We start from the raw sequence: 24,361 nt of genomic DNA, 5'->3' as shown, positions 1-24,361 counted from the left end.
AGGTAAAACAAGCTGCCAAGGCACACAGCTGAAGTGACAACACGTTTTGCGTACAACAAACAGCAAGCACATTTTTCACATTTTTTTGTTTTTTCTAGAAAGACACTAGATGCCACCTTAAGATAACGTACCAACAGGGTGAGAGAAGAAAATAAAGACAAGAGGCTGGGGCGTTACTAAGGGTATGGCTACACTACGAGGCTTTTAGTGACACAGCTGTGCCGCTAAAAGGCATGCAGTGTAGCTGCTGTTTGTCAGCAGGAGAGAGCTGTCCTGCCAACAAAAAACTTCCATCCCCATGAGCGGCAGTGGCTTTGTCAGAAGGAGAGTACTGTTCACACTGGTGCATTTTGTCGGTTAAACTTTTGTCGTTCAGGTGTGTGTTTTTTTAACACCCCCGAACAACAAAAGTTTTGCTGATGAAGTGCAGCATAGACAAACTCCCCTACTTAGCAGATCCAAATCCTGCTGATAGGAGACGACTTAATAAGGATCAAGTAGGGTAGAATTCCCTACTCTGGCTGGGCTTGGTACAGCATGGCTGCGTGTCATTTAATAGCCTGTAGGAGGTTAGACTAGAGGATCTGGTGGTCATTTTTAGTCTTAAACTCTATGACTAAGTTCCAATGAATTGTCCCTGCTGCTACAAAGACAGCATACTGAGAAATTAGTGAAGTTTCATCTCAGTATGTAAAAGATTTGATTCTGGAGATTTCTAACAGAAGATACTTTAAGATTGGTCATGAATATGACTAAATCCATCAGTTTCACTTTCCTTGGGACTGACTGATCGTATGTATGAGAAACTACTTTAATAGGACAACTGTTCAGCACTCAAGGCAAACTCCAAAATTTGGTTGCACATGAAACTCTAATTCTCCTACCATGTGAGTCTATGTTAATAAGTCTAATTGCATGATCACATCTCAGAATTATCCTGTCCATTTTTCCAACAATCTAAGGTTTTTTTTCATATAACAATTTGATGGTTAATTGTCCACTTTATGCTTACTGATCGGGACTTGATATAAGCTCTCTTCTTACTATTATTCACTCTGTATTTTTAAAAAAAGAAATTAACTATCTTTTTCTCCCCAGCAGAACAGATTTTGTTGGATACAATTAATTGGATGAGAAACTTAAATACAAAGCTAAAGCTCCGCTCCTACCGCTTACTCTACACAGGTAAAGACCCAGCCCTCATGGAGAACTGGGGTCTGCAAAGGCAGAGAGCTCTTTGCAATATCAAGCTTTAGTCTGTCATCTGTTGGTATATATGATTTACTGTATACTTTTCATCTGAGCATCACAGAATCTGACATACAGAGAAGTACATAGTACAACAAATGGTATCTACATTGTATACTATAATGTTTTGTATTAAAGGAGTAGTGTGTGGCTTCGTAATGAAAGACTATATCAATTTATATACAGAAGGTGGCCTAGTTAAGGTTACATGCAACTTTGGCACTTTTTAACTTCTGAGCACTTCAGTGTGTAACACAAGATCTTTACAAGCAGCTTTTCCTATAAAGCTTTATATTTAAAAAAGAAATCAGTGGAGAAAATATTGACACTACACTACATATTCATCATGGGGGTAAGATTATGATATGATTGATTATGATGCAGTTTGTACAAGATGAGTCATGTGAGGTATCATTGGAAAAAAGTTATGATTTGCTGAATATGATTGTCCTATTCATGTGCATGTTTCATTTTTGTATCTGAAGTTATGAATATTGACAATTATCTGTATTTCAAACGTGCTTACTCTAACACCCACAGGTAGCCTTTCAGGTACAACAGTGAAGAAGCTAGACATTGTTCATGGCCCATCAGCAAAGACAATGGGCTATGGAAGAGTTTAGCCTTCCTGTAAATGGTTCAGCCAGCCTGTAAGTAATGGCTGCTATGACTCAGTAAGAGCATATGACCAGACCACATAATACTGAACTCCATTTTGGGTACCTGTATTTTTTCACAAATTGGGTTGGGAACTGTTTTTAGAACAAAGGGTTCGCTGCCATATGTTAAAACTATATAAGGTAGGGTGTGACATCATCTAGGGAAGCGGTTCTCAAATTGTAGGTCGGGACCCCTGTTAAGGTTCCTTCCCCACTCTGAACTCTAGGGTACAGATGTGGAGACCTGCATGAAAAACCCCTAAGCTTATTTTTACCAGCTTAGGTTAAAACTTCCCCAAGGTACAAACTATTTTACCTTTTGCCCTTGGACTTTATTGCTGCCACCACCAAGCGTCTAACAAATATATAAGAGGGAAAGAGCCCGCTTGGAAACGTCTTTCCCCCAAAGATCCTCCCCAAACCCTACACTCCCTTTCCTGGGGAAGGCTTGATAAAAATCCTCACCACTTTGCATAGGTGAACACAGACCCAAACCCTTGGATTTTAAGAACAATGAAGAAGCAATCAGGTTCTTAAAAGAATCACCTCTGTAAAATCAGGATGGTAAATACCTTACAGGGTAATCAGATTCAAAACAGAGAATCCCTCTAGACAAAACCTTAAGTTACAAAAAGACACAAAAACAGGAATATACATTCCATTCAGCACAGCTTATTTTATCAGCCATTTAAACAAAACAGAATCTAATGCATATCTAGCTAGATTACTTACTAAGTTCTAAGACTCCATTCCTCTTCTGTTCTCAGCAAAAGCAACACAGACAGAGAGAACCTTTGTTTCTCCCCCCTCCAGCTTTGAAAGTATCTTGTCTCCTCATTGGTCATTTTGGTCAGGTTCCAGCGAGGTTATCCTAGCTTCTTAACCCTTTACAGGTGAACGGGTTTTTCCCTCTGGCCAGGAGGGATTTTAAAGGTGTTTACCCTTCCCTTTATATTTATGACAACCCCAAAGTGGGATGCAACCCCATTTTAATGGGATAACCAGGGACGACACCCAAACCCTACCGCCCGAGGCTGAAGCAGAAACCCTTGGGTGGCAGGGCTCTAAACTAGTGTGCCTTTGAGTGAAGTGTCTATGGGAAAATCTCAGCTCCGTGAGCAAAGGCTGTTGCATATTCCTCTCCACATCAAGGGCAGGGTGAACTGAATAATAAATTCATACTGGTTGGGGTTTTGACCAGGGCAGGATGGTACAGCTCTGGGGTCTTACACTGGGGAACTGGGGGTTATTTTGGCTGTAGCCTCTCTATTGCTGGTTCATTCGGTGGTTGGCCAGAGCCTGCATGCAAGTGCAGCTGGGTGTGTAAAACTGGGAGCGGGCTGCAGGTTGTCACAGCAACACCGTGCGAGAGGAAACCCAGGCTGATGAGTTGGAGGGCTGAGTGGTACCCCAGTTCCAGGTGAAACCCTGGTTGGAACCCGTCACACATGTAAAAAGGCACTTTCCAAGATCGTAAATCTTAATCTTGTCCGAGAAAAAGTTTGCATGGTGATATATTCCATGATCTGGGAACATATAGCTAGTTAGAAGCAGACAGCCCTCTCTCATGCACCTACAGAGGGTGCAGGATGGAGACCTTTAAATCTCAGAAACAGCAGCAATTTAGGTTCATCAAACCAAAGACTGTAACAGTCTACCTTGAATCAACTCTGGGACTTGCCCCAGGAGCCACAGTCCTCCCATGGGGGAAGGTGGGGTGAGAAGGTAGCTTGCTAAATTTTTTACCTGCTGCACTTTCTCAGTAATTTCTAAAGTAGTATGCTGTTTGTTAGTGGCCATATCTATTATACCTCAGGAGAGGCACGTCTAGTTTTATGTAAATCAAACACACCATACAAGAGAGGGTTCTGCTGAGCATGTGTCCCTTTCAATCTGTTTATACTTCATTAGGTAGTTCATTCAACAGAATTTAGGTTCTGTTTTTACTATACCACTTTATAATCTGTAAGAGTGCTGCTAATAAATATATTTTCGTTTGAGATCTCCAATAGTAGCTGTAACTAATTTGGAAATGTAATTTTTAATAGAAAAATATATAAATAGCTCTGGAGGGGTAACAATGTAATCATTACTTGTCACTCCATGATCATGTGTCCCACCCTTCCCTACTGCAGCAGCTAGTGTCATGGATTCTCCATTGCAATAAATCCCCTGTGTGTGATGCAGCTGCTTTAGCATTTGAAAGCTGGTTTAAATTTAAACAGGGAATGTGTGTATAATCTTCTTGGCAAGTATATAAAGTAAATCAATAAATGAAGCCTTACTATTTGCTTTGATATGCTTGTAAATGACACAGCAGATTCACTTGTAAAGCTGAAGTACTGGGCAAGTTACCTGGTCATGTAGCTAACGTTATTAAGCTTTGTTCCAGAGTATCTTTCCCCGCTCTTTATTTTGAAATATTGGCTTCATATGCAGTTACTATATATTATTTATTTTAAAGATTATTTTGTACCCTTCTAAAACGGTTAAGAATGGAGCACAATAAATGAGCAAGAATGGTGGAAACAGAATGTGTTTTATGAAAGATTATTTAAGAAAACAGCTGCAAATAGTTATATTATTTTAGATTTGATAAAAGGCCACTGTTAAAGTTTAATGAAAACCTACACTGAAATATCAGACGGCGTAGTCAAAAATTACAGTATACTCTTGTTAGTACCTGTTAGTAAATATTAATACTTTTAGTTCTTTGTTTTTATATATATGTCTCACAATCAAACTATTCTTTAGAATCTTTAACCTCAACAAAGAGTATGTCTGAATTCTAGGGCCCAGAATACTGGTCCTTGACCGATAACTAACCCTATTCAGGAATTTATCTATATATTAACAATCTCTGATGCCTTCATGTCTATACAACTCCAGATATTCTTGGAAATCATCTCCTTAACTTATATATATACACACATACACACACATATAATGCTGACATAAATATGTATAGACTAATAAGGGATGATTGTTATAGCAGATGTTTCCTGTTGGGGAATCACTATGGAAGAATGATGGTGGGGTAAGAAGGACCCACTGAGAGAGATCTTGAATTGTTTGTTCTACCCAAGGCAGTATTGCCTTTAGGGATGGAGAAGATTTTGAGTCTCATTCAATACCTTTTTTAGATTTATCCTTAAATAGGAAGCTGAGAGACTTTGTTTTAAGCAGCAATTTAGTACTGAATGCTGGAAAGGGGTGTAATATCCATTACGTACCCAAGTAGTGCTTTAAACACAGTATTTGCATTCAAGACAATAGAGATCAGCACTTAAATAAAAGTGTTGTAATTTGAGCATAGATTGTTTAAACATACATTTTTTTTTAAAGTTAAAAAAAATTTTAACACACATACTACTGTATTGTCACTGTTAGCTTCTACTTGGTATCTGAGTACAAAAAAGCAGATTTGTCACATCCTAATGCTGAATGCTCCAAACAAAACAAAAGAAGTGCATACATTTTGAACTTTGTCTTTTCTTTTTCCCCCCCCCCCTTTCCCTTTTTTCAGTTTGTCTCATCACAGCCTCCCTCCCTATGATTACCCGACCTTCCTTCATATAATGACTCATGATATAGTAACCATATGGTACATACATCACTGAACAATCAAAGAATGGAACCAGCTGCTAGGATCACATACAACCTCTTAGTTTTGCAGTTTCCTGTTTGATTTTTTAAATGAAAATACTAATTGTAACTGTTAAGGATGTTGAAAACTGTATTACTGAAAAAATGCCTGCCTTAAGGCAGAGAAGTGCCTCGAGAAAGCTTTGCCAATACAGCAGATTAAGGAAGACTGAAGTTCTTGTTTGTTAGTCAAAAACCAGGCAGATAAGCAACATAATTCTCAAGGCATTTTAAAAAATTACTTTGTTTCATTTTCTTTCAGTTTCCTTTCTGGGAGTGTGAAGATGAAAAAGTTAAGTTATACCTCAGAACTAAGGTGACAGAAATATATAAATTGTTGCCGACTGACAGTTTTTCCTTCCAAGTAGAGGGAAACAGCAATTTCTTTGTCTGATGGAGAGTGCAAATTATACTTAAAAAAACGCCCAAAAAATAAAATAAAATACCCCACATCCTTGAAGTGACTGCTGTTGCACACTGTTAATGAAAGCTGGCTTTCTAAAGACTATTACCACACAACTGTTATCTGAAAGTACTTTTTCCAAACACTGATTGTTTGAAGTTTATTTCACAATTATAGAAACAAAGATTTTTACACTTTTCTACTATAGAAATCATTTCAACAAAGCTCAAGGTTTCTTACCATAAATAAATGAGTAAACTAAGTAACATCATCTTGATTTTTTACGTTAAATAACATCCGCTTATATTCTTCAACGTAAAGGAAAGTGAAGCATTAAAATGATTGTTTATAAAATTTAAGATACCCGGGCCTTAAACGTATGGCTTCATTATCAACATCCTATACAGTACATTCTTAAAATTATATCCATTATGTGTCAAGTAGCGCCTATATATAAAAGATGCATTTTAACAGTTTTATGAAGTGCAATACACTTCATAGAGAGAATACATTTAACAACTCTAATATACTGTAACTAGTATATAGTATTTTTCAGCAACCCACTGTGTGCAATTATATAATACTTACAAGGTAAGAGGTAAAGACCAAATCTTCCAGCCCTCACTATGGCAATGTTCCCAGTGACATCAATAGTTTTGCCTCAGTAATGGATGTAGGATTTGTCCAAAAATGCACAACCCAATTTGTGTTTATGAACAAACTGAATATTCAAATAGCAGGTCCAAAGCTTCCGACTGAACAAAACATTTAATTTGGTTTGAACAAAAAATTAGGCATGTGTTTGAAATTAATTAGTGTTCGGAAACTACATAACGTAAAATGTAGGTCTCTATTTCTTGGGGGTAAAATGCAGACAAGAAAAGGCAAATTTTGTTTTCAGTAGCTTAACAGTGTTTGTAGATGTCTTTCCTCTGTCTGGGTGAGAAGAATAAAATCTAAGTAAACAAAATGAATTCTAGGAACATGCAGTACCGATTTCAAATGTGCAATCTTGGTATTTACTATCCCATAGATCTAACTTCTATCCCCTAGTAAAATAATGGAACAAATATTGAGAAAAAAAATCACTTGTCTGGGCTCATATTCAACCTAGCACATATGCTAATCCTGGCAGGAATTCTCAGTAGCCATGTCTGCCAGTGAAGAGGCTCCTGCTGCAAAAGCATCCACACAACCTCCCCTCAATCTGAGAGGGTACAAAGGTCCAGCACAGCCCAAGAAGCATGTTGCACTAACTAGGGAGATGTGTTGATTCAAAGGTATCCTTGAAGTAATTTCAAGCATCAAACTCCTATTGATCCCCACTGCTACACAGCAGTCCTCCTTGGTGGAAAAACCTGAAGGATCTCTTCCTGGAGCACAGTGGGCCAGACTGATGCAAGGTGTAGTAGTTTACATTTATTTGCACCAGATTTGGTGAATCTAGCCCCTAAAGCAGTGGTCTCCAACCTTTTTATGCTCAAAATCACTTTTTGAATTCAAGTGCAATCCAGGATCTATCCTGCCCCTTCCCCCCGCTCCCTCCATCACTCGCTCTCCCACACCCTCACTCATTTTCATTGGGTTGGAGCAGAGGGTTGGGATTCAGGAGGGGGCGCAGCTCTGGGCTGGGCCTTAGGGGTTCAGAATGCAGGAGGGGGCTCTAGGCTGAGCCTGGGCCAGGGGTGCAAGAGGGGGTTAGGAATGCAGGAGAGGGTATGGGGTGCTGGCTTTGGGAGGGGGCTCAGGTCTGTGGCAAAAGCTTGGGGTGCAGGAGGGGGTTCAGGGTGGAGGAGGGAGTATGGGGTGCTGACTCCGGGAGGGCGCTTAGGGCTGGGGTGCGGGCTCCCCCTGGGCAGCACTTACCTCGGGCGGCTCCCGGTCGGTGGCGCAGCAGGGCTAAGGGAGCGTGGGGCTGGGGGGCACATGGCTCCAAGCACTGCCCTCTCTGCAGGCACCACCCCTGCAGCTCCCATTGGCTGCAGTTCCCCGATCCCAGACAACAGGAGCTGCGGGGGCAGTGCTTGCAGGCAAGAGCAGCGCATGGAGACCCCTGTCCTCTCCCCAGCCACAGGGGCGTGCTGGCTGCTTCCGGGAGCGGCGTGGAGCCGGGGCAGGCAGAAAACCTGCCTTAGCAGCAGCCCTGCTGCACCACCAGACTTTTAGCGGCCGGAGATCACCATCGACTGGGAGAGTCTCCAGGATCGACCATTTAATAGTGATCTACGGGTTGGTGACCACTGCCCTAAAGGGTAACAAGCAGCAGCATAGCATTACTGTTTAAAGATAAATCTTGTTAGATATGACTGGATATTTGGACAAAATTAGCACACAATGCAGTAGATCCAGTATTAGTATTCATTTTTAGTAGAGCATTTGATAGTGACAATGTGTTTTAATGGAAAATTAATTCAAGCTGACTTGTACAGGAACCCTTGAGGACAACAAACTGGCTACACATTGTAAACAAAAGTTAACAGTGGACTGTAATGTATAAAGTTGGGGAAAACACTGTGGGATACAACAGGTAACAGAGCTAAAACTAGTCTAATTTTAATATCTTTGTTAATGAAGTTAACCAATACTAAACTGAAGGCACTGCAAGCAGTACAGGAAATAACAGGAAAGGACTTGGAAATTAGAAATGTGCACAAATAAGTTTGGAAGAGAAGTTTATACTGAGAAGAAATCATTCAACACACATGACAGAGTAAGAGCCAGAAGCAGTAATAATGGAAGAATTAGGGATTATAGTGGTAAGCAAGCTAAATATGAGTTTGCAACGTGAAATGATTGTAAAAGGATCCAACGCAGTTTTGGGATCATGTTTCTGAGCTAGGAAGTATAATACTTCTCAGTACAATTTTGGGGTGACCAAGACAGGAATATTGTACTCTTCTGGGCATCACACTACCAGAAAGATGAATTGGAGGATGTCTAGAGAACAGTAGTCAGAGGCAGGGTGTGTGAGAATTATGAGCAAGCATTAAAGTTAAAATATGTATATATTGGCTAAGAAGGGAGCATGAGAGTCTCCAAATAGCTGAAGTGTACAAACATCAAATGGAGAAATATCCTATTTAGTTTGATAAGCTGAGATGTATGTAGTTATTGGGGTAATGGGATGAAATTAAAACGAAAAATTCAGGCTATCTGGAAATAATTTCCCAAAATAAGATGTATTAGGTACCCTGCAACATCAGACACGTAAAACTTGATTGAACAAAATACTATAAAGTAAGCTAGGAAGGAATCCTATATTGATCATCCATTTCATCTTTCTGCTAAAATGATCTTTCATCTCTAGTTTTCTATTAGCAGGACACTATTTCAACACAGTTAATCTACTGCTGAATTTGTATCATCAGTTTCTATTATACCACAAATTCCCAAAATTGTAACTTCCATGAGATATAGAATTCCTTCTGTTTCAAAGGTTTGACAGGACCCATTTTCATATTCCTAGAATATTCTAGGGCACTGGATGAACATGGAGCACACCTACGTGTGGAAAGTCATACATGTCATTTTCTTTTTAGACAAAAGCTGACGTCCCATGATGAACTTGCAATCAAAGTAAAGAAAAAACAGTTGGCAGTTTCTCACTATAATGACTAAGTTATTACAATTCCATATTACATTCGTACTACAGCACTTAGGAAATAAAAAGTAGTTAAATACCAATGTTGTAGAGGAGTCTGTTCAACAATACCCATAATTTGTGTGCAACATCTGCATTGCTTTTCCAGTCGATTATTCTGGAGCAAAGCAGAAAAATAAAACAAGACACTTGAATTGCTCATGTAAAATACATTGTCAATATTTCTAAAAAAATTCAGTAAGCTACACAAGACAAAACCCATGAGGGTTCCAGTGTGGGAAAAACATGCAATATGAAAACAAGAATCTTAAAATGGAAAGGTTTCATGTATTTTTTTTAAACCTCAGTTTCACGAGTCAGCATCAGAGATCAATTTACACTAATAAACGTGAGCTATCACCAAATTGTGATGAGTGGTAAACACAGGACTAGTGATAAACAGCTGAGTCCCCTTAGTTTCTGTGATGTCAACCCATTTTGGGGGGCGTACAGGGTGTATGAGATAGCAAGTGTTTTCTTTTCTGACATCAGACGCTATTTGTAAGGTTAAAAACTAGACTGGAATAAATGCTATAACTAGAGTCATTGGTATGCATTCATTTTTAGGTAAGAGAACAACCCTCTTCACGTGCAGTAGCAATGTTTAAACCATTATCCTCACTAATATTCATTCTACCATCACATGCCTCTTATGTTTTACATGTTGCACGTTTTATGTACAAGATATATATCAGGGTATCTTAATATACTTTCAGCAAGTATTAGGAATACATCATATCCCAAGCATACAAGCTGGTCGTGTTTAAACAGCTCATTTAACCAAAATGAGTTTAATTAGCCACATGACTGCTTTAAAAATGGTGCAATCAAAAAATCAGAAACATCTTAAAATTGTATTCTCAGATACATTCTGACACACTATCTAGCTGTCTCATTCCCTATAATCCCACCAGTGTATGATTTACTTGAAAGATTACCATTTCTTGTGAAATATACTACTTAGTCCGTGTTCTTGGTATACATTTGCAACACAGAAGGTGTAGAAATAATGCTTTTGAACTGGGCATGTGAAAAGATTAACACATTCTACCAAAGCTGATGCTGGTGTTTTTATACAAAAGGCAACTCAAATCTTGTCAATCAACTGGTGGCAGGTGTTTGTCAACGAACTTCTTTACATCCATCATCTCCTGTTCAAGAACAAGATTATGCATTAGACAAGTGTTCAACTAAGATATTTTTCAGCAGTTAGCGGTCTCATTAAATTAGTATTTCAATACTGCAGTTACTACAAGCAACTGAGCCACAAATTGAGCATATAATTAGATTTCTTATGCCTCAGTATAATACTTATCCCTCTGAAGAATTCAACTAACAGACAGATTAGTTCATCAAGAGCAGAATACTCTTTGAATTACTTTACTCAGGAGGCAGCAAATGAAGAGTCAAGGACGAAAGAAAGCTCCTCTCTCTATAAAGTGCTGAGAGAATCTAGCTATCCCAGTGGTTCTCTTTTCTGCTTTTTTCATTTTTGTTTTGTAGTTCACATCCTTTGATTTATTACTCTTAATTCCTTCTATCCCTCCTACTTCCAACTCCCTGAATGGAGGCCAGCAAGGTTCTTTCTCACAGAATAATTAATACATAGTGTTTACATTGTGAGAATTCAAACCCCTCTTCCAATTCACTTGAAACAATGTAAACAAATATTCTGCAATCATTCTGGGAAGAAAAATCCTGCTCACCTGCAGGAAAGAAGAGGGAGAAAGAAAAAAAGGCCCATGAGGTTTTTTTTTTTTTTTTTTTTAAACTTGACGGTAGGGAATTTAACAACTCATTTTGTTTCCCGTAGTTTTCATTTTTTCCATTAAATGAAAAACAAGAGTATTTTAAAAATTCATTGTAACAACTGGCTAGTGTGAACAATATTTTTGAAAGAAATTTATGTTAGCTAAAACAATCCTGGGCACACGGTTTGTTCAGCCCAGAGTAATTATTAATTGAAGCAGCATCCTCAAATTATTAGTCACTCAAAAACATTTGTTTTCCTTGAAAATGAGCATTGAGGTTCACCTTTTTTCCTGCTTTGAGAGAACATTAAAAGGAAGAATTCTCTGAAAACAATTCCTGTTTTCATTTAGAAGATTACCTCAATACATGAGCTATGCATCATGCCCGAATAAGTCTTGAAGGTTATATCGACTGGATTTATCAGACTCTTTAGCTTCTCAAAAGTGAGGGAACCAAACATCAGAGGAACCAAAGGGTCACAGTCCCCATGGCACTGAAGAATAGGAATATCTTTGTTTACACCACTGATAGCACCCTGTCAAAAAAAAAGGGGGGGGGAGGGCATGAAATTGCATAAGATTAGTGCATTCAAGGTAAAATGAGGCTACACAACAAACAATATAATGATAGTGAGCAGAGTTTGGACAGAAAAAGAAACACTGAATGGTCTGCAAGTTCATGTTATTCTACATTTTGTATCTAATTATCTACTACATAATAAAATAGAATAATTACAAATATGTTAGTACTATTTTTAAACAATCCTTTAATTGATTATAGAATTAGAATTCTTTTAAAGCACAATTTCTGGGAAAGTAAAACATCTTCTAGAACTCAAAGGCAGAAACTGTGTACAGATTAAGGTAGTGGACTGCAGGAAGAGAACAGGTGATAAGGCAGTTCATTTCCTAGAAGAACTTGGTTGTATCCTACAGGCTTGTTTTATGACACTGGGAAAGTAATTTAAAATCAGAATTTTTGTAGGTGGCACTAACTGTGCATTCCTTATTTCACCAAGTGCCCACCTAGAGACAACCAAGGACCAATTTTTGAATATTGAAATCGACAGCCACTGAGGATGCTCAGCAACTCGAGCAGCAACATAGTATTGTCTGGAGGAATGAACACTGAGTTGGGAGCCAGGAGGTCCTGAGTTGTGATTCTGAATCTGTCGATTAGCCACTTATGCAAGACCACACACAGTGAGTATCTTTCGGTCTCCGTTTCCCATCTGTAAAATGGAGATAATACTGTATCTCACAAAGGAATTATGAAGATATACACCTCTACCACGATATAACGCGGGTTCGCATACAATGCAGTAAAGCTCCGACACACTGCTCTGAGCATCGTGTTAAGGGTGCCGGGCCAGGGCCGAGGGGTTGGATAAGGGGCAGAGGGTCTCAGAGGCGGTCAGGGGCTCCCCCCTGCAGCGTCTGGGAGGCAGGAGCTGTGGGGAGGGGGGCACTTTTGGGGGCCCCGCAGTCCCAGAGTGGCCAGGGGGATTACCGGGGGGGCCAGGAGCAGCCCACTCCACCTCCCTCACCCCCGGACGTGTCGATCGGGGAAGGGGGCTTGAGGAAAGGGATCCCCCCACACTCACCAGCAGAAGCTGAGCAGCCTGGCCCCACCCCGCTCCACTCGGCCAGCTCCCAGCCGCGGTGCTCCGCTTCCCGCCTCAGGTGAGTGAGGGAACTTTCCCCAACGCTCCCCCCCCGAGCGACATGGCTGGGATCGGGGCAAGGAAAGCGGAACGGGCTGGGGCCACGTCGCTCCGCTTCCCGCCGCAGGTGAGTACGGAGGGGGCGTCCCTTCCCCAACCTCCCCACACTCACCGGCGGCGGGAAGCAGAGCGCCGCGGCTGGGAAGTGGCGGAGTGGAGCGGGCTGGGGCCGCGTTGCTCCACTTCCCACCGTTGCATGCCTGGTCAGGGGGCGGGGGATGTGGATAGGGGTCGGAGCAGTCAGGGGACAGGGAGCAGGAAGGTTGGGTGTCTCTGGAGGGGACGGTCAGGGAACAAGGAACGGGGGACCAAAGCAAGTTCAATATAATGCGGTCTCACCTATAAAGCAGTGAGATTTTTTGTCTCCCAAGGACCGCGTTATATCAGAGTAGAGGTGTATTTGTGAGGCATTCCGATACTACAGGGAGATAATGGAAACTACTGAGTGCTCCGCTTCCCTCCCCACCTTCAGTAAGTTGTTTAAGATAGGTATTGTATGTACTCACACTGATAACACTATTATAAACACTAAACTTCCCAGTATATCCTTGAATTAATGTAATTACAACAGGGATAATGTATTCCTTTTACACACTGCTTCCTCCATGTCCCCAAAATATTCTGTACTAGAAGGAATTCAGCCAAAATACATAACACTTGCAAAAATGTTTGTACAAAACTATTTTAGGCCATAAATACTGTTATTTTAAAGGTAAATTAAATAATGAATTAAGTAACAACTTTAAAAAATATTTAGCAAAAATGTTTAACATAAGCAAAACTAAATTGTTGTCAAATGCTGACATAGCGTAAGCATCTTCTGGATTGATACCAACAGATCTGAAGTGTTATTATTCATTACCAATGCAATTCTGGCTCTTGAAGCTTAAACTAGTAGCCCCTCATCTGGTAAAGGTTATTTAAACATAAATATGCCATTCAATTTTTATAGACTAGAAACATACTAAAGAGAATCTCTCTTCTCCTGCCTGCCCCCATTCCTCTATTCCAAGACAGCAAGTAAGGTGACAGGAGGTGGTAGTGGTATTTTGAATCCCAGAAAGTTGCAAGAGTTAGGGGAGGTGACCAGATAAGTCAGCGGCAAACACACAAAAATTTAAGGAAAGGAGTAAAGGAAAGGGCTGCTGCTAAACAAAAGAACCACTGAGGAAGCATGTAAAATTTAAGCCTCTGCTGGAATGGATGTTGGGTTAGCACGTCTGCTCTACCAACAACTTCAGGAGAGTGGAATCTCCCATATATCTGCTCCACAGCCACCTGGAGGACTGGAGCAGACAAGCACTTATTTGTTAGCTCCAATAACAGAGCACAGGCACCAACGCCTAACAATAGCTTTGACAAAGGACTAGACTTCACATGATGCCTCAGTTGTCTGACAGCACCACTTTCTTTAGCTATGTCTATACTATAGACCTTACAGTGGCACAGCTGTACTGTCGCAGCTATGCCGCTGTAAGTAGCTGCTATATGCCGGAGGGAGAGCTCTCCCGCAGACATAAAAGTGCCAGTGTGCTATCTTTAAAACTTACATCAGTCAGGGCTGTGTTTTTTCACAGCCCTGAGCGACAAAAGTTTTGCCGACATAAGTGCTGGTGTAGACAAAGCCTTAATCTATGGACATATTTAAAGAATTGTTTATCTAACTACCATAAGCAATTTCTATCTAGTGGGGGATGGGGGGGGAAGGTGTTAGCCTGTGGATACAGTGTAATGAAAGTGAAAAAATATGTTCAAATGCTCAACTTCAATGAGCTTACTGAAGACTGAGTTATGTTTAAGAAAGTAGTACAATACCTGTGGAAAAGAGGTCCGTAGTGGAAGCCAACAACTGAGTGCTATGACTCCTGCTAATTTCTGATGTGTTGTAAGAGCTGTATACAATGACAAAGCACCTCCCTAATCAAGAAATTTAAAAACTATTACAATGGTGAAGTTAAACATTTAAATTAAACAGTTATCACCATTACTTCAGGATTTGTGGCCCCTTATATTTACAAACAATATTTTCCAATTTCAACTGATTGATGTGAAAAGTACTTCTAAAAATATCAGGTGACTCCATCCTTATTGTGTTTCAATTATTCTAGATCAAATTTGTTCAGTTTACAAGTAAAATGACAGCACTGTCCTAACTGATAATTACAAACTAAATCTGAAATCCTGTATTCTTCCTGACTCATGGCAACATCATTTTTGTTGTTGTTTTAAAAGGAGACTACAGAATAAATTTATTTAATTCCCTTGATGATATGCGAGCCAAAAGAAAATTTCACTTCCCATAATGACAGTTCTCTTTCCTGGTCATTTGTCTGACCGCAGTCACTTTAAAACCATATAATGCAATAAGGTGCATGAGAGTAGTTAACACTTTCATTCCTTTAACTGTTAGCATCTGAAGGCCAATGAAAAGGAAAAGCAGGATAGCAGCTTTGTTCACATTAGTTTTTGTATATTCTTATTAACCAGGTTATCACTGGACAACAAAAAGTCTACCGCAATCTCTACTAATGACAACTCATTCAGGAAATAATAATTCCTTCCTTCTGAAGTTCAGATTTTCTATTAACTATATAAAATTCAGACTCAGATTAAATTTATTTCTGTATTTTGGAATACAAAAAGCAGATGCCTTACCGAATCAAAATGACATGGAAATTTTAGAACTAACCCCTGAAGTTATTATTCTTCTTAAACTTAAATTATTTTAATATTACTTTATAGCAGTTTTGTAGTATGTAAACTCATTTTGCACTAAGTTGATTTTTAGAGTAGGAAAATAATTACTTTTGTGGCCTTTTAGAAGTAAGTAGAAACTAAAGGCCTTGTTTTCAGAAATGACTAGCATCATCTGCTCGTTAACAGGATTTCCCAGTTCCAAGGAGACAACTTCAACTTCCCTCAAATAGGAACTGAAACTCCCTTCCTGACAAGTACCTTACCTGAGAAAAGCCTCCCAAAATTATTCTGTTAGAAGGAATTCCATTCTTCACTTCCTGATCTATCAGTACTTTAACTGCAAGTCAAATGAAGTCCAATAGTTAATATGTAGCAGTTCCAAGGGGAGTTCAGAAGAAGAGGTGATATAGGTGGTAAAAGGCAGTATTAATCTCCCCTGTGTCAAGGGAAAGCTGGCAGATGGGAAATTGATGGAGTACTGCCCAAGCAAAATACTCTGGACCAAAAGTTCCGAGACTAGGGTCAAGAATTCTGGTGCTATGGACACCAGCAGTTCATGCAAGGCCAGAAGTGCTGGTACCAAAATAGAAACTGTTGGGTCAGGGTTGCACAAAAGTCCCAGTGCAGAATGGGTGGTGACTGTTGAGCATTTGGTGTCATAAGCATGCTTGTATGGCTTCAGTGGGCTGTACTTTCTAGAAGGTTCCTAATTTAGTGGGTGATAGGCATGCATCTGATGTGGGGGAATACAAAGACTGATCAATGAGCCACTAAATTCACCCACACAATTTAAGAAACTTAAAATCATTTAGTTAAACTGACAATATACTATCAGCGACTTCACCATTTTAAATCATTTTATTAGCTAAGTTAGAAACTGACATTGAGAAAACAGCTAAAAATGAAGAAGCTGTTTCATATACATACACATATATATAATGTATAAAATATGTATATCACCTGGAAAACACCCATTTAAAAAAATTGGAAGATGCATTAAAAATACTCATAAATGTACCATGCTCTGCCGCCTGCTTGATCCCAGCTTCATCTTCCTGTGCATCCGGGGAGAGACCAATAATATCAAACCTTAAAAGAAAAAGAACACAATTATATAAAGTTTATTCACTCGGGAACTAACACATCTTTGTACACTGACATAACCATACAAACAGTAACGAGAAGATTTACTAATGATCATTTTTTCCACACTGATGTGTTATTATCCTACAGATCATTATTAAGAATAGGCTCAGTCAGTTTACACCTTGTAAACAGTAGTTATGCAAGAACTCACATATCAGACCCCGGAAATGACTGATCTTAAGAGTTTAAGCATATTTAATTTTATTTATTTATTTTATTTAATATTATGGTTTATGGCACAAGGAATTAGAAGCTCAACTATATAAGTTTTATTTTAGTTTCTGCACTATATAGTAGAGCTGCACCTGTAATTTATACTAAACACATTGAGAAATCTTTTAGTGGGAATTAAAAAAAAACTTCAACTTTTCAACCAACTATAATCTCTTAAGAATTTTGCCCTCTTCTACCTTGTCAAAATAAAACAGCTCAGTATTTTGATATTTAAGAGGCAGTGTTAAATTAATATATTTTTTGTCATATTTTTATCCAAATATTAGCAGGCATATGCTTAGAATTAAACAATTCTCAGCTAATATAAAAAAGCTAAAAAAAAAATTGAAGAAAAAAATCAAGAGAAGGAAGATTTACATAACATTTCACATCCTCACTTTAAAGCAAAAAAAAAAAAAAAAAAAAATGTGGATTTCAACATTATTTTCTATTGGAGCTTCCATTCTGAAAGAAATCAGAGACCGCTTTTTTGTAAAGTTTAAACAGTTAATTGTCCACAAAACACTACCACCCATTACTAGTAGTAAATAATTCCAGGAATTTTTGTTCCTGTTTTCACAACAAATAATTAAAGGAAAATTACTTACTTTTAGTAACTGGAGTATAAGCTGTGGTGTTTGTGTGTTCCTCTTCTGATGTGTATGCACTCCATGTGCTGGAGATTGGAACATTTTAATCAGCAAGGTCCACTGATGACCTCAAGCCCTGCCCCCTCCCCCCAGTACAGAAAAGGGACAGAGCAAACAACCAAACCTCACTTCCCATACCCCTCTCAAGCCCAGGCTATTAGACTTGGCAGTAGTGGGGAAAAGAGGGTGGCTTGTGGAACACATGTAAACACACCTCAAAGAACTCCTGTTACTAAAGGTAACTAACTTTCCTTTCTAGTTTGACTGCTTGTTTGTATAGGTTCTACTTCTGGTGACTCCTAAACAGTATGTAATAAATGAATTCTAGTACTCTCCTCTAATTAAAGACAGACTGCAACACAGCCCTCTCCAATGGGGCATCTGAACAAGGTGCCTGAATGAAAAAGCAATCACTAGGGGAAGTATGTATAATACTCCAAATAGAAGCTCTACATATATCAGCTATGGGTATTCTCCCTAAAAGAGGCTCCAGAAGAGGTCTGTGGTAGAATATGAGCTAACATGACCTGAGTTCTAAATTGACCACCTAATAAAGTAACTGTATGCAGTGTCACATCCAATTAGAGATTCTCTGAGTTGAGACTGCCTGACCCCCCTGGAGCTCTTGACAATAGACAGACAGACTATGTGAGTGCCTGAATGGTCTTGTTGGAGTTAAATAAAAGGAGAAAGGATAGAGAACATTCAAAATCTGAAACACAGCCTTGCCCTTGGATGAATGAGGCGGGGGTAGGGGGGGTACACACTTAAATTAATGGATTTATTTAAATGAAAATTAAGGGATTACTCTGAGTAGAGATGTAGGGTGAGGCTAATGTGTAACTTTATCCTTATGAAGAGTCACATACTGCAGTCCTGGCATGACAGCTTGCAATTCAGATCCTGAGTGTCAATGTGATTGCAAACAGGAATTCAGTCTTCAAACAAATGGAATAACAAGCACAAGACTAATGGTTCAAATGGATGTCCCCATCAGGCTGTTAAATAACACATTACATTTCCAACATGGAGGGAATTGTTTTGATAAAAAGAAATCCCCTTAAACCTTTCACAAAAACTTTTAAACTGAAGAACAGAATATCAGGGTTGGAAGGGACCTCAGGAGGTCATCTAGTCCAAACCCCTGCTCAAAGCAGGACCAATCCCCAATTTTTGCCCCAGATCCCTAAATGGCCCCCTCAAGGATTGAGCTCACAACCCTGGGTTTAGCAGGCCAATGCTCAAACCACTGAGCTATCACTCCTACCCTAAACAAGCTGAATGGGTCCTCATGGATGGATGCTGTGCTGAGACAGCAGCCAAATGAACACGGAATGAGCTTAACAACTAACCAGAGTTTAAGTATAACAGATACTCAAAGAGACGAGGGATTGATGTCTCTTGGAGAAAGATTATATTGGTAAACCCAGAATGAAAAATGCTTCCATTCTGCCGTACAAGTTGTCCTCAGACGGCTTTCTGCTCTGAATCAATATGCTCTCTACATCAGCAGTACACTTATTCAACTCTATTACCTGACAGTTTCCATTTTATGAAGTGTAGTGACAACACATCTGGATGAATAGTTGTCCCGTTGTTCTGGGTAATTAAGTCTGGTAGAAGAGACAGAGGTACTGAAGGTGTTACCAAGAGATTTCTTATTTCCGTGAACCAGTATTGCCTGGGCAAATCCAGTGCTACTAGAATGAATGTAGCCTTGTTCTGTCTGACCTTCTTTAAGCATAGGATCAGAGGATTTGGGGGATAAGCATACAACAGGCACTAAATCCAAGGGATTAGGAAATTGTCTCCTGGAGATCCCCGACTCTGCCCTACCTTGGAAAAAAACACTTTGCATTTCTTGTTCTGTTCAGCTGCAAACAGATCCATAAGGGGAGCACCCCACTGATGACAGAATCCTTTATGAACCAAAAGTGATTCTGAGAAAAATACCTATTTAGATGTCTGTCGGCATGTTGTGTAGGACTGGAAGATAAAGGTGCAGATAGCTGTACATTTTGACTTCAGATTCCATAGAAGGATTGCTTTCCTGCATGAGAGCATTGATCTGGTTCCTCCTTGTTTATGTAAGAACTAACAATAACACCATGTTTTATTTGTAAACTCTGAACTTTGTTATGAAATAGAAAGGACATGCAGACAAGCTATGTTAGTCTGAGCTCTAGGACACTGATATGAAGCCAGCCCTCTCTGAGACCACCGACCCTGTACTGTCAAGTTGTCAAGATGGGTTCCCCAACCGAACAACAAAGCACTGGTTACCGTTGACTTTGTGGGAAGTGCTGGGGAGAACAGAATTCCCTTGCAGACCTGATCTGGTTCTTTCAATAAGGGAGTTCAAAACTTCTGAAGGGATGCATACCCCCATATCTATTTTGTGAAAAGCCAGGCAAAAACCTATCAATAACCACCCCTGAAGACAATAAGGATGCAGTCTGCTGAATGGAGTCAGAATACATGAAGCTGTGTGACCTAAAAGTCGAAGACATATACTTGCTGTGGTACATGGATTCTTTCCCATTTGATTTATCCTCTCTAGTATGGTGTCAAACTTGGTCTGCAGCAGGTATGCGTAAACTGTCATGGAATTGATTAGTGCCCCAATAAAGTCTACCTTTTGTGTTGGATTAAATGAGACTTTCACGTTCACACTCAACTCCACTGTGCACAACAGACATATGACATACTGAACACTGTTTATAACCTGTCTGAAAACAATCCTCTTACCAAACAATCAATAAGATATGGGTAAAAACATATTTCTCTTTCTGCAATGTGCTACTACCATGGCCAGACAATTTCATGAAAGTTCTCGGTGCCATAAACAAACCAAAAGGCAGCATTTTGTACTGGTAATGTGTGTTGCCCACTACAAAGCACAGGTATTTCCTATATGCTGGATGGATAGATCAAAAGCTGCAAACCAAATCTAGAAGATCTGGGGAAGGAAATGTGAAGGACAGGACTACCATTAGGAATTTGAACTGGCAAACAAAGAAATGCAGATCTCAGATCCAATGTTGGACACCAATCTGGGGAGACTAGAAAATATCACAAATAGAACCCTTTCCCCCCAGCTGTGGGGGGAATCTCCTTTATATCACAAAGAGCCAAAAGAAACTTACCCTGTTGTTGAAGGAGACTCTCATGAGTGGAGTCCCTAAAAAGAGATGAGGAAGATGAGTTGGGGGTGGAAATGTCTTGGAACTGAATAGAGCAGTGGTTCCCAAACTTGTTCCGCCGCTTGTGCAGGGAAAGCCCTTGCTGGGCCGGGCCGGTTTGTTCACCTGCTGCGTCCACAGGTTCGGCCGATTGCAACTCCCAGTGGCCGCGGTTCGCTGCTCCAGGCCAATGGGAGCTGCTGGAAGCGGCGCGGGCCAAGGGATGTACTGGCCGCCACTTCCAGCAGCTCCCATTGGCCTGGAGCAGAAAACCGCGGCCACTGGGAGCCACGATCGGCCGAACCTGTGGACGCGGCAGGTAACAAACCAGCCCAGCCCGGCGGGGCTTTCCCCGCACAAGTGGCGGAACAAGTTTGGGAACCACTGGAATAGAGTAATCTTTGGAATTATTTTCAGTACTCCACCTGTCGCTGATGATACTGTTCCATGTTCCCTAAAATAATGCAAATGGTCCCCAAAGAGGGTAGGGAAGGGATAAAGATCCTGATTGGTTAGCAGCTCTCGATATACACATCAAAATGACTATAGAGCCAGCCTTCACAGCATTTGAAGTCGATGAAGATCTCCTCATATATATATATATTTTGTTTCTTCTTAGATAAATCTGATATTCTCTGATAAAGATGATAGAGTAGTGACAGTCTGTTTTGCTTGAGTATGATATCAAGATTGCTTCTTGTACTGAGAAGCGTAGCTGCCTAATGCGTGACATGGTACGAGACAGTTTTTCAATGTAACAACTTGTCAGTTTTAGAACTGAACAGATGATTCCCTTCAAAGGAAGGTCTTCCAATGTAATTTGAACCTTGTTTGGAAACCCAGAAAACTGGAGCCATGACACGCTGCCTAATTTCTGCTGCCATGGACTTTGATGCTGCATCAGCAGCATGACTGGAGGCTTGTAAAGAAGGTTTTAACTATTAATGGACCTTCCATAGACAGAGATTTAAATTTCTCTCTGATGTCTGGCAAAGGTTTATCAAGATCTTCAGCAACTTTGCTCTACATTAGTGTAATCATAACATGATAGAAGGAACTGATAATTCGCTATGAGAAGTTGAAGACTAGCTAACAAATAACTCTTTACTAAGAGGTCCACTCTTTTCCTCTGTTCTCCTTTGGAGTAGTTCTAAAAGACTGATGTTTCAACTTCTCTTGAGCTGTGCCAAGGACCCTGAACAAGATGCATTTAAAAATATTCAAACCCTATCAAAGGGACTTAACACCATTTTTCAGCCATTTTACAGGATGGTGATAGATGCTAATCTGCCACAATAGCTAGGTTGGTTCTAACAAGCCTTCATTTAAAGGTAAGGCAAGTGTATCCAGTAGAGATATATGCAAAATGTCCAATATATGTCCATTTCGTTGAACAGTCTGAGCAGGGATCGCCAAAGTTTCTATGATTCTGTGGACCAATTCCTGAAATGACTCATCTAATGACAATGCCTCAAGAGGAGCCATATGTTCACACTGTGAAGAAGTGGATGGAATATGCTCTAGGATAGTTTCAGAAACTTGTTGGTGAAGTCTGTGTTCATTTAGAGTTTGACATGGAGAAGAGTCTGGTTCAACAATATGTACAAGATCACCATGATTGCTTTTGCATGACAGGTGGATCCTGGGGTAAAAGAGATCTAATCCTGGAAATTGAAACTGAGGAAAGTTTTGATTTAGAATACTGCACCAGTGAAGGGTAGCAGCTGGTCCACATGGATGAAGTGAATGTGGCCAGGGCAGGGGGTACTACCTAGAGGCTTTTGAACTAACATGCCTGTATATTTACCCTATGTATGACCTGACTGTCAAACATATGAGTCATAAAAAGCTAATCCCAAAGGGTAAAAGGGTGAAACATCCCCATTATCAGAAAAGGAATACCCAACCTCCTCTTCTAAGGGGATGGGGTGCTGCTGATGAGGGATTCGGAGAATTACCCGCTGATGGGGCTTACCACAATAATCCCTAGGAGACTTAGAAAGCATCCCGATTGACAAAAACATTTATTAAGGTGCAGACAGGCTACACTTTGTGCCATGTACTTCTGCACTGAGTGCTGCTGCTCCATAGGATGATCTGGCAGTAATAAAGCCTGCACCAAGATACAAATGCTGGCTTCAGTAGCTGTGCTGCTGCAGGAGTCAGAACTGATGTTAGAAGCAACAGGCTCCAAATGAACAGGCACAGACAGCTGCTTCTCTCAGGCCACCTGAGGAAGTCAGCACTGCAAGGGGCTGTAACTGAACCAGCACCAGAGCATCATGCTCAGAACGAGCCCATGCTGCAGACAGCCAAGAGAGTTGTCCTGGCACTGGAGAAACATGCTCAGAATGGACTAGTGCTGCAGACAGATGAAAGCTGACCCAGTGTCCAGAGCACAGGTGCTAGTAGCAGACAGCCAGCAGAGAGCTCTGCTCCAGTGATAACACAGACACCAGTGAGGCTTTCTGGGCTGCCTCCTGCTGAACTGATGTACGAGGAGCTGCTTTCAGAGATCTCTTCATCCCAGAGACAGCAGGGAGTGAACCAACCCTCTTTCGTTGTGCACTCCTGAGAAGAGGGATACCTGTTACTGCCAACACAGAAGCAGCCAGACCCCTGGAGGTTAAGGCAGTTACCAGGACATTTTTCACTAAGGATTGTCCCAGACTGGGGGATTCTATATTCCACCTGATCAGAAACTGGCCTCATATTTTTCTCAAAAAGGAAAAACTTCATCCTGTTGTCCTAGACGTAGCTGCCCTCTCGGCAAAGGTATTACAATCCTTACGTTTTTCCTTTACATATCCAGCACCTAAAAAGTAATGACAACTTAAATGTGTCATGCATGGGCGTACCAGCCCCACAGGACTCAAAATGTAAAGCCCGGGGTTTCTGTCCTGACATAATATCAGACCCTCCCTTTAAAAGGCAGAAAATAAAGCTCAACAAAGCTAAAACTACTAAAAACACTACACTAAATACCTACTCTAAATAACTATTTACATAATCCTAATAAAATAGGCGACTGAAAAAAGGAGTGGGACACTGCTATTTGGGTCCACCTCATAGCCAGGAGCAGTTGAAAGGAAAGGAATGTCAGTTGTTTGTTCCACCCCCATTTCTACCCTCGGAGAGCGGGGCCCAAGGTCATCAAAGGAACAGGTACAACCAAAAGATATAGCTGACTAAAGCATTCTCATCTACAGCACATGAAGCACATGAACACCAGAAGTGGAACAGAAGTAAACATGCATACAAAGAATACAAACTTCCAAGCAGATTGAAGACTATGAAGTATATTATACATTTGATGTTTGCAATTTTAAAAGTTGCCTTTTCCCTGTCTGATTTTTTTCTTTCTTCTCAGAGCTAGTGTTTCCTTTTTGCTTCTGTTGAGACA

At 40.3% G+C, this 24,361-nt stretch overlaps 1 protein-coding gene and 1 long non-coding RNA gene across 4 annotated transcripts in view; one reads left to right on the top strand and one right to left on the bottom strand.

Annotated features, from left to right (window-relative positions):
• The first annotated feature begins 1,096 nt into the window (after positions 1 to 1,096).
• LOC141982371 (uncharacterized) lies at positions 1,097 to 24,267 on the top strand. The gene is made up of 3 exons (XR_012638044.1): positions 1,097 to 1,185; positions 12,366 to 12,549; positions 24,168 to 24,267. It is a non-coding gene; the product is annotated as an uncharacterized LOC141982371 (long non-coding RNA).
• LYPLA1 (lysophospholipase 1) overlaps positions 5,437 to 24,361 on the bottom strand; it is a 46,419-nt gene continuing 27,494 nt past the window's right edge. For 2 of the 3 annotated variants that reach the window (XM_074944381.1, XM_074944382.1), the window contains exons 5-9: positions 16,786 to 16,856; positions 16,031 to 16,104; positions 14,886 to 14,987; positions 11,706 to 11,882; positions 5,437 to 10,746 (exon numbers count right to left, since the gene is read on the bottom strand). In XM_074944381.1, coding sequence (XP_074800482.1) covers positions 10,693 to 10,746; positions 11,706 to 11,882; positions 14,886 to 14,987; positions 16,031 to 16,104; positions 16,786 to 16,856 — 478 coding nt within the window. In that variant the 3' untranslated portion in view covers positions 5,437 to 10,692. The remainder of the gene's footprint in view (positions 10,747 to 11,705; positions 11,883 to 14,885; positions 14,988 to 16,030; positions 16,105 to 16,785; positions 16,857 to 24,361) is intronic. The other variant, XM_074944380.1, reaches the window with a different exon arrangement.

Source organism: Natator depressus, chromosome 2 (genome assembly GCF_965152275.1).
Source record: "Natator depressus isolate rNatDep1 chromosome 2, rNatDep2.hap1, whole genome shotgun sequence".
Classification (NCBI taxonomy): Eukaryota; Metazoa; Chordata; order Testudines; family Cheloniidae; genus Natator; species Natator depressus.
This window is presented reverse-complemented; position numbering and strand designations above follow the sequence as displayed.